General features: G+C 38.8%; 1 protein-coding gene across 4 annotated transcripts in view; it reads right to left on the bottom strand.

Annotated features, from left to right (window-relative positions):
* Positions 1 to 3884: 3884 nt before the first annotated feature.
* npnta (nephronectin a) overlaps positions 3885 to 13538 on the bottom strand; it is a 62985-nt gene continuing 53331 nt past the window's right edge. For 2 of the 4 annotated variants that reach the window (XM_028456892.1, XM_028456882.1), the window contains 4 exons: positions 13380 to 13469; positions 12747 to 12845; positions 6197 to 6453; positions 3885 to 5094 (listed from right to left, as the gene is read on the bottom strand). In XM_028456892.1, the coding sequence (XP_028312693.1) occupies positions 4984 to 5094; positions 6197 to 6453; positions 12747 to 12845; positions 13380 to 13469 (557 nt within the window). In that variant the 3' untranslated portion in view covers positions 3885 to 4983. The remainder of the gene's footprint in view (positions 5095 to 6196; positions 6454 to 12746; positions 12846 to 13379; positions 13470 to 13538) is intronic. The other 2 variants (XM_028456907.1, XM_028456899.1) reach the window with 1 other exon arrangement.

The raw sequence follows: 13538 nt of genomic DNA on the forward strand, positions 1-13538 counted from the left end.
TATTAAATACATGTATTATTTGATCCATAGGCTGCACAGTGAGCGAGGGCACAATCAGCAGTCTCATCCTTTGTTTCACCACCAGTGCAACAGCTTCACATACATAAGTTCAATGAATATCCACAATATTTGTCAGGGCACAGTTTTCCCATGCGTTTATCACATGATGACAGTAAGTTTTTAATTGCAAATTGTTGAAAAATATTTTTTTTATCTTTTTCAAAATCCTGCAATTTCATTAATTATATGCTAAAATAAACTTTTTGTAACATTTAGCAACAAACCAGGTTTAAAAAAACATATGTGATTTTTGATATTTGTTACTTTTGACCAGATTTACAGCAATATTTGTGAATGTATAATCTAAATATTAAATATTGAAGGTAAATTTAAATATTAATCTAAATGAACTTTTATTTTGGTACTTCCGTGCATTTACATAATAGCTAAATATTTAATTTCACCTGTGACATTTCAATTTAACATTTAGATTAACACTTAACATTTAGATTTATATTCAACATTTAACATTCAGATTTATACTCAACGTTTAGATTTAACCATCACGTTATATTTTTCGGGAGGAAAAAATATCACAAATATTGCTGTAAATCTGGTCAAACATAACAAAAAAATTCACGTTTGTGACTTAATGTTTTGCTGTCTCTGCTGCGTATGATTGAGAGAGAGATGATGTAATGTGTTTGTTGATGATTTTAAATGTTCTTATTGATTTTAAGCTGTTGAATGTTTTCTGTTGCACTTTTTGATCATGTAAAGCACATTGAGTTGCCTTGTGTATGAAATGTGCTATACAAATAAATTAGCCTTGCCTTGCCTTTATTTTAGCATGTGCAACTTTACATAAATTAACCGTGAAATTGCCAATCTCTTTTATTTTGGAAAAATAAATCTACCAAACATTTGTCGATTGGACATCACTATAATACAAAATATTCATCACCATGACACTGTGAAATACAACACTACAACTTTAATGAGGTTGTTTAAAGGATAAACAGAACTCTAATGTTTGTGCCTTTTTGTTGTTGTTGTTGAGATTGTCTCTGTCTGAGGCTGCATGAGGGGGCTCTGCACGGAGGCTCTTGACTGCTGCTGTATTTCTATTCTCGTTTCCAATGTTGTCACTCTGTTTTTCATTTATATTCACATACCCCCTTGACAATTTGCATACCCCACTTTGGGAACCTTGGATCCAGAGAAATGAATAAATGAGAATCTGTTATTTATCAGACTGTGATATTTGTGTCAACATGTACTGCAGTGGGTAAGGTTTGCCCTTTTCCCTCATTAACATCATAAACACTTTGCTGACCCAGCATTTCTCCAGGCCAGTAGGTTCAATATCCCTGTTGGAGGAATTTCTAATTAGCCTAATCAGTGTTTCGACTTTCTTGTGATGAGATTTCAAGTTCCCTTCATTCTGTGACTCTTTAAAGATCAGCTGAGTGAGGCTGTAATGTCAGAGTGAACTGACTCAGGTATAATATCTCATCTGATCAGCTAATAGCACAACACACTGCTTCATAGATGGCTGAGGCGGATCAATATGTAAGTACCTTTCTTTTTTTCTTCTTCTTCTTTGTCTGCACATGCTGTCAGAGGTCAACACTACAAGAAGTGCAATCTTTTAAAGACAGCAACGCAATTAAATAAATGAATTTATTTTATTGCATAATTGTGACCATCACCAGCCCTCCCTAAGGAAGGATAAGAAACACTTTATTATAGGGAGGAAATAAAATGAGAGGGCAGTGTTACACCTAGGTGAGGGGGAAGGGAACAGGGAGGGGAGACTCAAGGTAGGAAATGGAAAGGGAGGGGAGGAGTTGATTATGAGTGAGGGAATGAGTGAGTGGTAATACCTAAAACAGGTATTTGGGATCAACGTGTCTAAAGTTAAGCCCAGTATGAGTTTTATCCCACATCCCAAGACATGCCAGTGCATTGTAGACCACTGCAGCCAAGCCAGCAGAAAGAGAGGGGACCAAGGAGCCCCAGGCCACTCCCAGCAGAATAAGTACTTTAAAAGGGAGACAAAGGTCAGAACATGTGTTCAGATCATCCCAAATGCAGCTGTTTGTATATACAAGTACAAGTACACTTCACAGCAATGAAGCAAAAACACTTCCTCCTCTTCCATCCCTTTTTGGCTTTGTGGTGATTTCAATTGGTCCAGAAAAACCACTCAAATAGTCACGAGGGAAGGTTTTTACCTCCTTCAGTCAGAAAGAGAATTAGATATTTATCTATTTCAGAATTAAATAGTTTGCTGTCCACACACACACACACACACACACACACAAGAATGCAAACATTTGTGTGGCCTTTTGCCAGTTCCACCAACCCTAGAGATTTTCTCTTCTTCTGTGATGCTTCATCTTATTAAAGAGTGTTTGCTTGCTCTGTTGTTCACAAATACGCTTCCCTGAAGCAAAAATAAAAGATTTAGAGGAATCGGCCACCGACCAATGATCAGATTTCAGAGAATCGACTGCTTGCTGAGTGATATGACATCAAAACTGCAGTTATTTAAGCAAGACTGCCTTTTAGGATTCATGGAATCATTTTCAGTTGAATGTTTCACAGTAGGTATAATTTATTATTCATAGGTCACCCTTCAAACTGGTGGGCAATATTCTAGTCAGGACCTTGTATGGTATTATTAGAAGACAAATGTGCAAATGAAAAAGAAACAGTGCTCACTGGGTGGTTTGGATCTCAGACTATTTCATTTAATGCTCTAAGTTTTAGAGCCAGAGCTCATTTAGTGGAGCTACATCTACAGCTGTGTGTGTTTCTGGTGCTCCTACTGCTGCCCTTCAGACTGTTGAATCAGAGCTAAGGTCCTCTGATGCATGATGGTGACAATAAAGATAGATACAGTGCCATGAAAAAGTATTTGGCCCCTTGGCCCATGCATTTTAGATTTGGTGGTAAGGCTCTGTTCTGGGTACTCGCTGCCATTCCAGCAGCTGCGTTGAAAGCCCGAAGCGAAAGGGTCAGCATTGAGGTGAAAGTAATAGTTTACAACTACTCCATTTTCAGACTTATTCCCATTTATCAGGGTGGTGGGGCTCTGCCAGTGCCAATCTCTGGCTCTCTTTGGGCGCTGGTACACCCTGGACAGCGCGCCAGTCCATTGCAGGGCAATAATCAAGGTTCGGGATGGGGCAAATACTTTTTCACGGCGTTGCTTGGTGAGAATCTCCTAACATCCTGTTTTTTGTCGTTCTATCTCTAACAAACTATCTGTTCGTCTCATTTCACGTCTCAGATTGTCCAGTGGACTCTTAAAACAGGACCTTCAGTCTGCTTTAAAATAGAAAAATTCAAATATGATGTAAGTGTCTACAGTTCAATTATTCCCAGTGAAGGTTATGTTATACACTAGTCTGGCTGTGTCTTATTTCTTTTGAAACAGAAAATAAATCTCCAGACTCTCTAGTGTCTGCTGCATGAAGAAACTACGTGTCTGAACGCTTTTGAGAAATCACAAGTCTCCGTTTAAGTATTCTCTGATCGAAAATACATTAATTTACTTCAGCTTAAAGAATGTTGAGTCACAACACTTATTCGTATAACAATGAAATAATAGTAAGAATAATTGAAAATGATGTTTTTTCATTTACTTCATTATGGCTGGAAAATAAAAAAAATATTTCATATATCAATGGAATCTTAATGGATTTTTCTCAAGCTGTTGCTCAGTGAAACATTAAATTTTACTGTTCAGTTCAGGGAGAAAGAAAGAAAGAAAAGTGTGCTGGATGAAAAAGCCTCCTTTGTACCGACTCCAGCAAATAGAAACAGAAAGCAGCCTTTGTTTCACAACATGTCAGTCAAAAGTGTTTTATTTACACACTGGTTAAATGTGAGTTTGGTAAAGGCAACCATGCATACAAAAATCCCTTCAACTCCAACTGATGCTCTTTTTGATAACAGAGTAATATTCAACAATGTGCTTTGCAAGTTACAAACAACACAACACATGAAAACACACTAACTTTAAACAGCCTTGCTCTGCGTACAGTACATGTCCTTTCATTAAAACAATACTGACCACGTGAAATCCAATTTTCATTCATATGTGATGTCACATGATATACAAATCACACAATAAAAAGCAAATGGGATTGTATAGAATATGTACACACAACATTTACAATAATACACACTGGGAAAGCTGTAACCTTTGTTTGTGTCTTTGTAATAAACAGCACTTAACATATCAAACCATCCTGTGTGCGCGGAAAGCAAAATGCTTTAAGAGTCTAAATGTATTCATTTTGTAGCACATTTCAAGTTTCAAAAGGATATTAGTGAAGATCATTTTTAAAGCCTTGGGCGATGTGAATAAAAGCTCAGGGTAGGCAAAGAGATAAATATTTAAATTATTTTAATCTAAGCTGATTTTGATATGTTTTTGTGTTGCCTGGTGAAAGAGAGATGTCACTTTAAATTGTGTAGGAGGGGAGGAATAAAATACATACATCCAGTATGAACTAATCAGGATTTAAACTAATTTATATCCTTAAATTATACGTCTTCCTCTCCGAAAGAAATGCAACACACCTGATTAATTGCCAATTTACCGGTTGAAAAAAAAAAAAGGTATCATTACATGGTTTACTAGCAATCAGTTAAAATGTCATGGATATTGAAATGTGATTAAAAAGCAAAAGCTGAGCCTGGGGGAGGGGGAGAACTGTCCTCTGCAGTGTTCCTGGAGGCTCCCGCTGAAGTGGAGGATGTTTCCATGCAGACTAACAAGGTGATGAGGCTGAAGGATTTGCCCACGAGGTTGAACTCAGTTTTTGTATTCATGGACGGTAGAGGAAGGGAAACGCTGTGCTGAAGATGGTGGGGGGAGGGGAAAGGGGGGGGGGGTGTCATTCATTCATCAGGGATCACCTGGGCAGAGTCACTGCTCTTTAAGCTCATTCTCCCTGTGCTCGTCAGTCAGAGTCTCCTCAGGTTGTGCTCCTCAGTGCAGGCGCCTTTACTTAAACTGATGTCATCCACAGCCATCTCTCCCATCCTGCCACGCCCACGCTCCCCCTTCAGGATCACCTGATCAACACAAACACTTCAGACTTAAACTCAACTTGGTTTGACTGTATTTAAGCTTTATTTCCCCTTTAAAGAGGAATAAAAAATAATTCCTCTTTAAACTGACCTTGTAAACACTTAATTCCGCTTTAAGTTAATTCCGGTCATTCTGCGCATCCTCGACTTCTCGCGATGACAAGCTAGACTATTAATTTAATAAGATCCTTAAAGGAGTGGATGAACGGAAGCATAAACATGCAGACATTCACACGGACTTATTACGCACACATGGACATGAAGCAACACAGAGCTTTACTAATGATGCGCGGATCATTATAGACCCTTTGATTGTTTGGAAACATTGTGATGTATTTTGTTGGGCGGGCCTTAGCCGAGAGGCAAAACCACAATTGCCTTCGTATTTCTGAGCACGAGTGTCCGCTGGAATTCTATAAAACTTTAATTTACGTCCACTAATGTTATTCCTCCTATTCCGGCACCCAAACACACAACAAGACGACATTCTAAAGCTGTAACATTACTAGCCTCACAGTCCTTAGCCAGCAGGGTTTCCTGTTTTTGCCTCCAGCTAGAATTATGACGCCTCTTGTGACGTGGGCCATAAAGGGGTGTATGTAGTTAAATTTTACTCAACGTCTTGTATAGTGGAAGAAGAGCAGCTGTTGCATTAACTTAGAGTACCGTATTTTGGTCATTCAAAGCCTATCTCCTTCTCCTGCTCTGCAGACCAAAGTGAAACAGTGTGTTATTGTGGAGCTGCTGCTTCAAAACTACAATCCAAATAAAAGTGAAAACAGTTCTTATTATGTGAACTTTTATGTTGTAGCCAAAAAAGAAAAGGTTTGTTGCGTTTTTTCCCGATAGACATGATATGTCACGTTCGCCCCCTGTCCAATCAGAACCCTCCCCAACCGCCAGACCTAACCTAGCAGAGTTGAATAAAGCCGAATACACCTGCTATCCATGTAAACCTCAATTCGGAATGACTATTTCCATGTAAACACGAAGTAGAACACTTTAATTCTAAATAATTGAATTCAGAATAAAAAAAACATTATGTAACTGTGGCCAGTGTTTTGTAGCTTGGTTTGTGTTGACTTACGCTCTCCAGGCCTGTGCCCCACAGTGTAATCTGTGTGTGCCTCCATCCGTTCCCACCAGTCCGACCCCACACTGCCGGACTGTACTGCTTCCCCTTCACAAACACCTGGAGCATTCCAACATGGTGACCTGCTAGCTTGTGCCGGAACGACAGGCAGAGGTTGCCGTCGTTCCATGGTGGGGTGAGGGGGAGGACCAGCCGAGCCCCTCGTCCCGTCCTCTTGTTTCCTGCTTCAGGAATGGTCAGATACCGCCCACCTGTGGAGCAGACATACACACACCTTGTAGTTAACATTGTTAGTGAGTATAAAAAAGAAGAGCAATAATTTCATCTCGGACAGCAATAATATATGTATATAATGGTATAAAACATAATACTCAATGAACATAAGAAATTGGCAATATTTCAATTCACAATAACACTCTATATTTTGTATTATTTAATATTCAATTGATGAAATGTGTGTAGTAAATATTAAATAGTACAAAATTAATATGTACATGCATGTGTTTGTATGTTTGATATGCATGTACAAACTGTATATATAAAACTTTGTGTAGAATATATATTGAATGTGGATTGTAAAAATAGTATTAGTTTCCTCATATTTTTTCTATTTTTATATTATTTAGAGCAGCGTTCCTAAAATGGGGGTATGTGTATGATTTTATAATGTTTATTTTTAGTTATAAATGATAATCATGCTAAATATTCCCAGCAACTCCCCAAAATAAGAGAAAAATATACTGAATAATAAAGGTACACACAAACAACAAAATACACAAAATGACACCAAAAACACACAAAATGATGATGAAATTAACTCAATTAAAACATGAACTGATAAAAACTACAGAAGTAAATCTATTCAGGCAGCACTAAATACTGTTTCACTCTACTTATTTATAATGTTAGATTCTTTAAAATGTGTTATCACTCATTCATTCCATCATTATGTTCTATAGTTGTTTTTTCACAGAATTCTGAGCAAATTTTTTAGCCAAAAAAGGGGTACTTGGATTCAAAAGTAAGAGAAAGGGGGTATTTGAGCCAAAAAAGTTTGAGAACCAGTAAATCTCTGAGTGCCTTGTTTGTGTTTTTGTGATGACGTAGATGTGTATAAGCTTTTGCTTCATCCTACACCCTTTCAGCTGATTAGTTAGACAATTGAGTGTTGTTCGTTCTTTTTTTTTTTTTTCTGAAGACTGCTGAAACAACATTTTAATTCAAACATGAAGGCACAACATACAAACTGTTTGATTCAGAGCTTATATACGTACAAATGTCTGCCTCATCACAAGGAAATGCCAGCACTGTATGAAACACTCAAACATTGATGAGGAGAGGAACTGTCTGTGCTATAATATCACTGTAGCATGATTTCCCAGTGTCAGCATTCTAGAAGTTCCTTTATTTAAAGTGGAATGAAAACAGAACTTTCAGCTCTTTTTTATTGTATTACAGTCAAAGTCTTTTCTGTTCTCCCTAGATTAATCTAAAAACGGAAGATATAATCAAGTGTATTACCGAGTTTGGTGAAAATGAAGCAGAACCCTTTTCTTAAAGGAGCATAGCAACATTAATGCTAATGGTTGATGAAGTGCTCACAACCAAAGAGAATGAGCCCACCCACATTTCTCCCTATTGCCTTGAACACATTGTGTGATACACTTTGTACTGCTGTTATGGGTTCAAACAGCAGTACAGTTCAGCTAATAGGCATGTCACATGACGCTGATAGTGACAACAAATGACGCTGATGCACATTCTTGGCGGCGGCATAATACCCTGGAAATGAAAAACAATGAGAAGACGGCTTGGAGACTGAAAGAAAACAAACACAGTGGACTAAACTACTGTTTGGTTCCACAGATACATGCAGAGGCATGTGCACAGGTAATGGTAAGCACCGATTCATTAACAAACAACTATTAATGTCAACATCAGATCAGCGCACGGGTAACAATCGAATGTCAAACACAAACAGGCACAGTGCACGCTAGAGACACATCGGATCTATTTACGTACTCAATGTATCAAAGATAAAGATAATACATGTTATTGGGCAGAAAAATTAATGTTTCAATTGTGTATTCCTTTATAATTGTCCTCTGCTCCATTCTTCTTGCACCATGAATCCACTGTTACAGTTAAAGCTGCATTCTACAGGGCCATAGCTGCTGCAGCAGGAAAGGAAGAACGCTGCATGCAAACGACACTATGTGACCGAACACGACCAGTTCTAAATATCTGTCCGAACCAGACCCGTCCTGTGCCGTCGGGTCCCGTATCCATCCTCTAGTTCCAGCATCAGCTGTGCTCCAATCCTAAAGAGTTGATGCGCGCTCCCGCTGCGGTTTGGCTGATGACTGCAGTTACACTAACGACCGTGGTGTCACTATGGAGTCTGATTTCGAGATCCTGCCCTATGCTCCTTTAAAGCTGTAATATGTAGGATAGGGGTGAGAACCTCTGGGTCCCTCACGATACGATACGTGAGCTAACGATAACTATTATCTCACGATATGACGATACTGCGATTATCAATATATTGGTCAGAAATCAATCTACAATAATCTATAACATAACAAAAACATTAAGTGTAAAAATACAATTTTTATTTCTCTGAAAGACAATAAATTTAAAAAGTGTCCTATGAACAGTGACACTATTTTAGCGCAACATTTCTGTAAATAAGTGTCAACATACCATTGTAACCAAATAAGTATCTTCAATAGTGCTTTATGTAAACAAAAAATAATGTCTTTCTTACCAGTGACACCATTATAGTGCATTATTCCAGTAAACAATATATTGGTTCCTTCAACAAACAGTGACAAAATTTCTGTGAAAACCTACCTGCACATTTTAGTGAAAAAGCAGAAAAGGTTTAGAAAATAATAAAATACATTTTAAATCCAAAATATAAAAAATAAATTAAAAAAATCGATACTTAGAGCGAGCATATCGACAATCGATCGTGCGGAAAAATATCGTGATATATCGCCATATCGAGATATCGTCACACTCCTAATGTAGAATTGTGAGGCGCTCCAGGCTTCTTGGGAATGCTTGCGTGCACACGCACAACTGTGGAACTCTCTGCGACCGTTTTCTCCAGAGACTAGTAAACAAATATAGGGACTTCATCTTGTGTTATTGGAGAGTTTTCTGATGTTTCAGAGACATGAAAACATGTATCACTCGCTGCTTTGAGGACAGTAAGAGGCTCAGAGCCACTCCTCACATACACGCAGCCAATCTCAGCTGATCAGAGCAGACACACTCCACACTGCACATGAATTGTGTCTGTTCTGTCTCCACCTTAGATAATGTTTCTCTTAGTTTTACAAGATATTTATCCCCTCTGTTCTCACTCTCTCTCTCTGACTCGGGACACACTGTGCACGGACTGAAAGCGGATCGAACGTAGTCTGCCGCACACCAATTCAGAGGGATCTCTGTGGATTCTGTTCCTCCTGAACATGTTTGAGCCTTTATTCTGTTGCTTCTCCACATAGGTTTTCCTTTTTCCTCTTGATTTGCCATGTAACCGCTGTGCCAAAAGCCACGTTAGAAACTTCTGCTTGAATATAATGCCATGGGACTGTCTGTCTTTGACTTTTGACGAGCAGCTCGAGCAGCCAATAGTAACGCTTAAAACAGCTCATGGGATTGCCCTGTTGGTAGAAAGATTTCCGATTGGCTGAGCCTTAGAAATACAGGAGCGTGATAATGATTATGGATTTTTTGACCAAATAACACCAAAAAAACATATTGCGGCTTTAAGTCATCTTGCTATAAATTTATACTTCAAGGGAATGTTTTTAATGCAGTATTTCTTCTATTTAAGACTTTACAATCAATGTATTTGTAGCTTTGAATATTTTTATTTTCATCTTTGTTGTTCTCACTGTTTATTTGTAAATACACTTATCTAACATTATTTTTTATTTTTTTTCTCTTAATTTCATTGTACTTTGTGTATAATGACAAAAGTATTCTATTCTATTTTTACATCTATTTCTTGATGTAGGATAAACAATATTTTCCAAACTCCCATGAATGCAACATGAGTATTTTACAAAGTTCAGAAACTGGAGATCAACCCCAAACAGCATAAAATAACTTCCACAGTAGAGTCGATGAAAATGACTGCTTTATACTTTAAAATATGTAAAAATATATCAGGTGTTTTTATCACCTCTGAATAATGCCAGAAGCACATAAACATTATGCTCTATTCATGCATTCATTATTGCCTGTAGGAGATTTACAAATTAAATCGTTAAAGAGCCCCAGAGTGATTGCTGATTAAACGCTGTTATAAACTGCTTATTTAGCATATCTGTGTATAGCTGATGTCACCAACACACACTGACTGAGGGCTACAGAATATTTCTGCAATAATAAGAAGCTCAGCCAAATCCTACCAAACAGACAAGAGTTTAATGTGACATCAATATGCATGTAACCATAAAGACCTGAGCAAAGACGCTATGAATCTGCTTCAAAATGTAACATAAACCATGATTTTGGCTGTGGATGAGCACAAACACTGAAGCACAAACGAAACAGAAATGAAGCAGAAGACGAACCCCGAAGTCAAAACGAAGCAAAAACGAACCCTGAAGCACAAACAAAGCACGAAGAACAATCAAAGCACAAACAAAGCCCAAATGAACCCTGAAGCACAAACACAGCGGAAATGAACCCCAAAGCATAAACAAAGCAGAAAGGAGCCTCTAAGTAAAACAAACCCCTGAAGCACAGATGACCTACGAGGCACAAACAAAGCACAAACAAACCCCAAAACATAAGAGAAAGCACGAATGAACCCCAAACAAACTCTGAAGCACAAACGAACCCCAAATAAACTGAAGCACAAACGAACCCCGTAGCATGAACGTACCCCAAACAAAGCATGAAATAGAAATGAACCCCAAAGCACAAACGAAGCACAAACGAACCTTGAAGCACAAACGAAGCCGAAACAAAGCATAAAGAAGAAAAGAACCCCTAAGTACAAACAAACTCCTGAAGCACAAACAAACCCTGAGGCACAAACAAAGCGCAAACTAACCCCAAAGCAGAAATGAACCCCGAACGACGCACAAAGCAGAAACAAACCTTGAAGCACAAATGAACCCCAAAGAACAAACAAACCTCGATGCACATACGAAGCAAAAACAAAGCACAAAACACAAACAAATTTCGAAGCACAAACGAAATCTGAAAGAAGCATGGAGCACAAACAAAACGGAAACAAACCCCAAAGCACAAATATAGCACAGACTAACCCCGAACGAAACCCGAAGCAGAAACAAACCCAGAACGCAGCACCAAGCAGAAACGAACACCGGGGTACAAATGAAGCACAATGAACCCCGAATCAGAAATGAAGCACAAAGCCCTAACGAACCCCGAAGCACAAACGAAACCCGAAGCACAAACAAACCCCGGAGCCGAAACGAAGCAGAAACTAACCCCAAAGCAGACACGAACCCCAAAGCACAAATAAACCCTGAAGCACAAACGAACCCTGAAGCCAAAACGAAGCAGAAACAAACCCCAAAGCACAAACGAAGTACAAAGTCCAAACAAACCCCGAAGCAGAAACAAACCAAAAACGAAGCATGAAACAGTAATAAACCCCGAAGCACAAAGGAACCTTGAAGCACAAATGAAGTAAAAATGAACCCCAAAGCCGAAACAAAGCACAAACCAACAGTGAAGCATAAACGAAGTAGAAACAAACCCTGAAGCACAAACGAATCCCGAAGCACAAACAAAGCACCAACGAACCCCGAAGGAGAAAACAAGCATGAAGCACAAATTAAACCTGAATCAGAAACAAAGCACAAGGCCCTAACAAACCTCAAAGCCTAAACAAAGCAAAAAGCACAGACAAAGCATGAAGCACAAACAAACCCCGAAGCCGAAACAAAGCAGAAACAAACCCCGAAGCAGAAACGAGCCCCGAAAAACAAGTAAACCTCGAAGCCGAAACAAAGCCCAAACGAACCCCGAAGCACAGCACGAAGCACAAATTAACCCCGAAGCACAAACTATGCTTCGTTGTTTGTTTCTGCTTCGTTGTTCGTTGATGTTTCTGCTTAAACAAAGCATGAAGTAATAACGAACCCAGAACTACCCCCCAAAAAAAAAGGTTATCAAGGTGAAGCCAGAGGCAGGATTTGGCATGTATAATGTAATGTTTAAACCTGCCAAGTGTTCTTTGTGTAAACCTCCTGCCTCATGTTCCCTTTTTATGTGTACCACAGGATCCATTGATGGGTTTCGTAATCCACTTTGTAAAGCACTACTTATCATTAATTGTATTCTTTGCTCAAGTAGTTTTAATCTTGACCTGTAATGGAATGAAACAATGCTGATCTGAGTAGGCTTTCTTTTGACACGTGCACGAGGCATCTATGCGTGTCTATGTGAGTCTGGATCTTTGCAGAGCAGCACAGTTTTACTGAATTAAAAAAAACAATAGCACACATTTATAATAAAGGTAGAAGGAAATGGTTCCCACTGCAGCTACCTGATGGATCAGGCGTCGTCTCCCAGTGCAGGTCACCATCTTTGTCTCTGATCCAACCACACAGTCCGTTATCAAAGGAGCAGCTCAGATATCCAGACCCTGAAAAGTATGACAAAGATTCTTCATATAATAAAATAAAGAAACTACGATCTTATAGGATGAATGTTGATTTATTTCCCAACATGATGTCACAATAACATTCGGACTAATGAAACACTGCTCTCCTTTGTACTTGATGTATAATTCATTGGGAGAAAATTAACATGCAGTTGACTGATTAGGCTATTCAACATCCCTACGCTAATAAATCACATTAAGCAAACATAATAGAAGCAGGCATCTCTTTACAAAGTGTCTTGTGTGATGCCCAAAGGGCTCATTAAGGAGCACATAGGTTTTTCTTTCATTCAAATAATCAATTAATAATTCATGCAGCTGAGCAATGAGATCATGTGGGAAGTGCTAAGTGCGAGCGCACTCTGCCAGGATTCATTTCGAAAGGAGCATCCAGATGTTTTCTGCCATCTCTTTGAACAAGGCCAATCAGAACACATCTGACACGACTCCATGACAATATAGTCATTTGATATTTTATCATTACAGCACTGTATGAACTCGGCGATCTGTGTTTACCTGGATCGTCTTTTGCTTCATCTGCAGTGTTGCCAAGCTCAATGTCAAAGTCAACGTCGAGGACAGTATTGTGGCCGGGGTTGCGTGGGACTGAGGGCACAGATCAAAGGCACAGGGTTAGATGAAGGGATTAGCGCAGGTATTACATTTGTTCTCTGA

Source organism: Gouania willdenowi, chromosome 1 (assembly GCF_900634775.1).
Source record: "Gouania willdenowi chromosome 1, fGouWil2.1, whole genome shotgun sequence".
Taxonomy (NCBI): Eukaryota; Metazoa; Chordata; class Actinopteri; order Blenniiformes; family Gobiesocidae; genus Gouania; species Gouania willdenowi.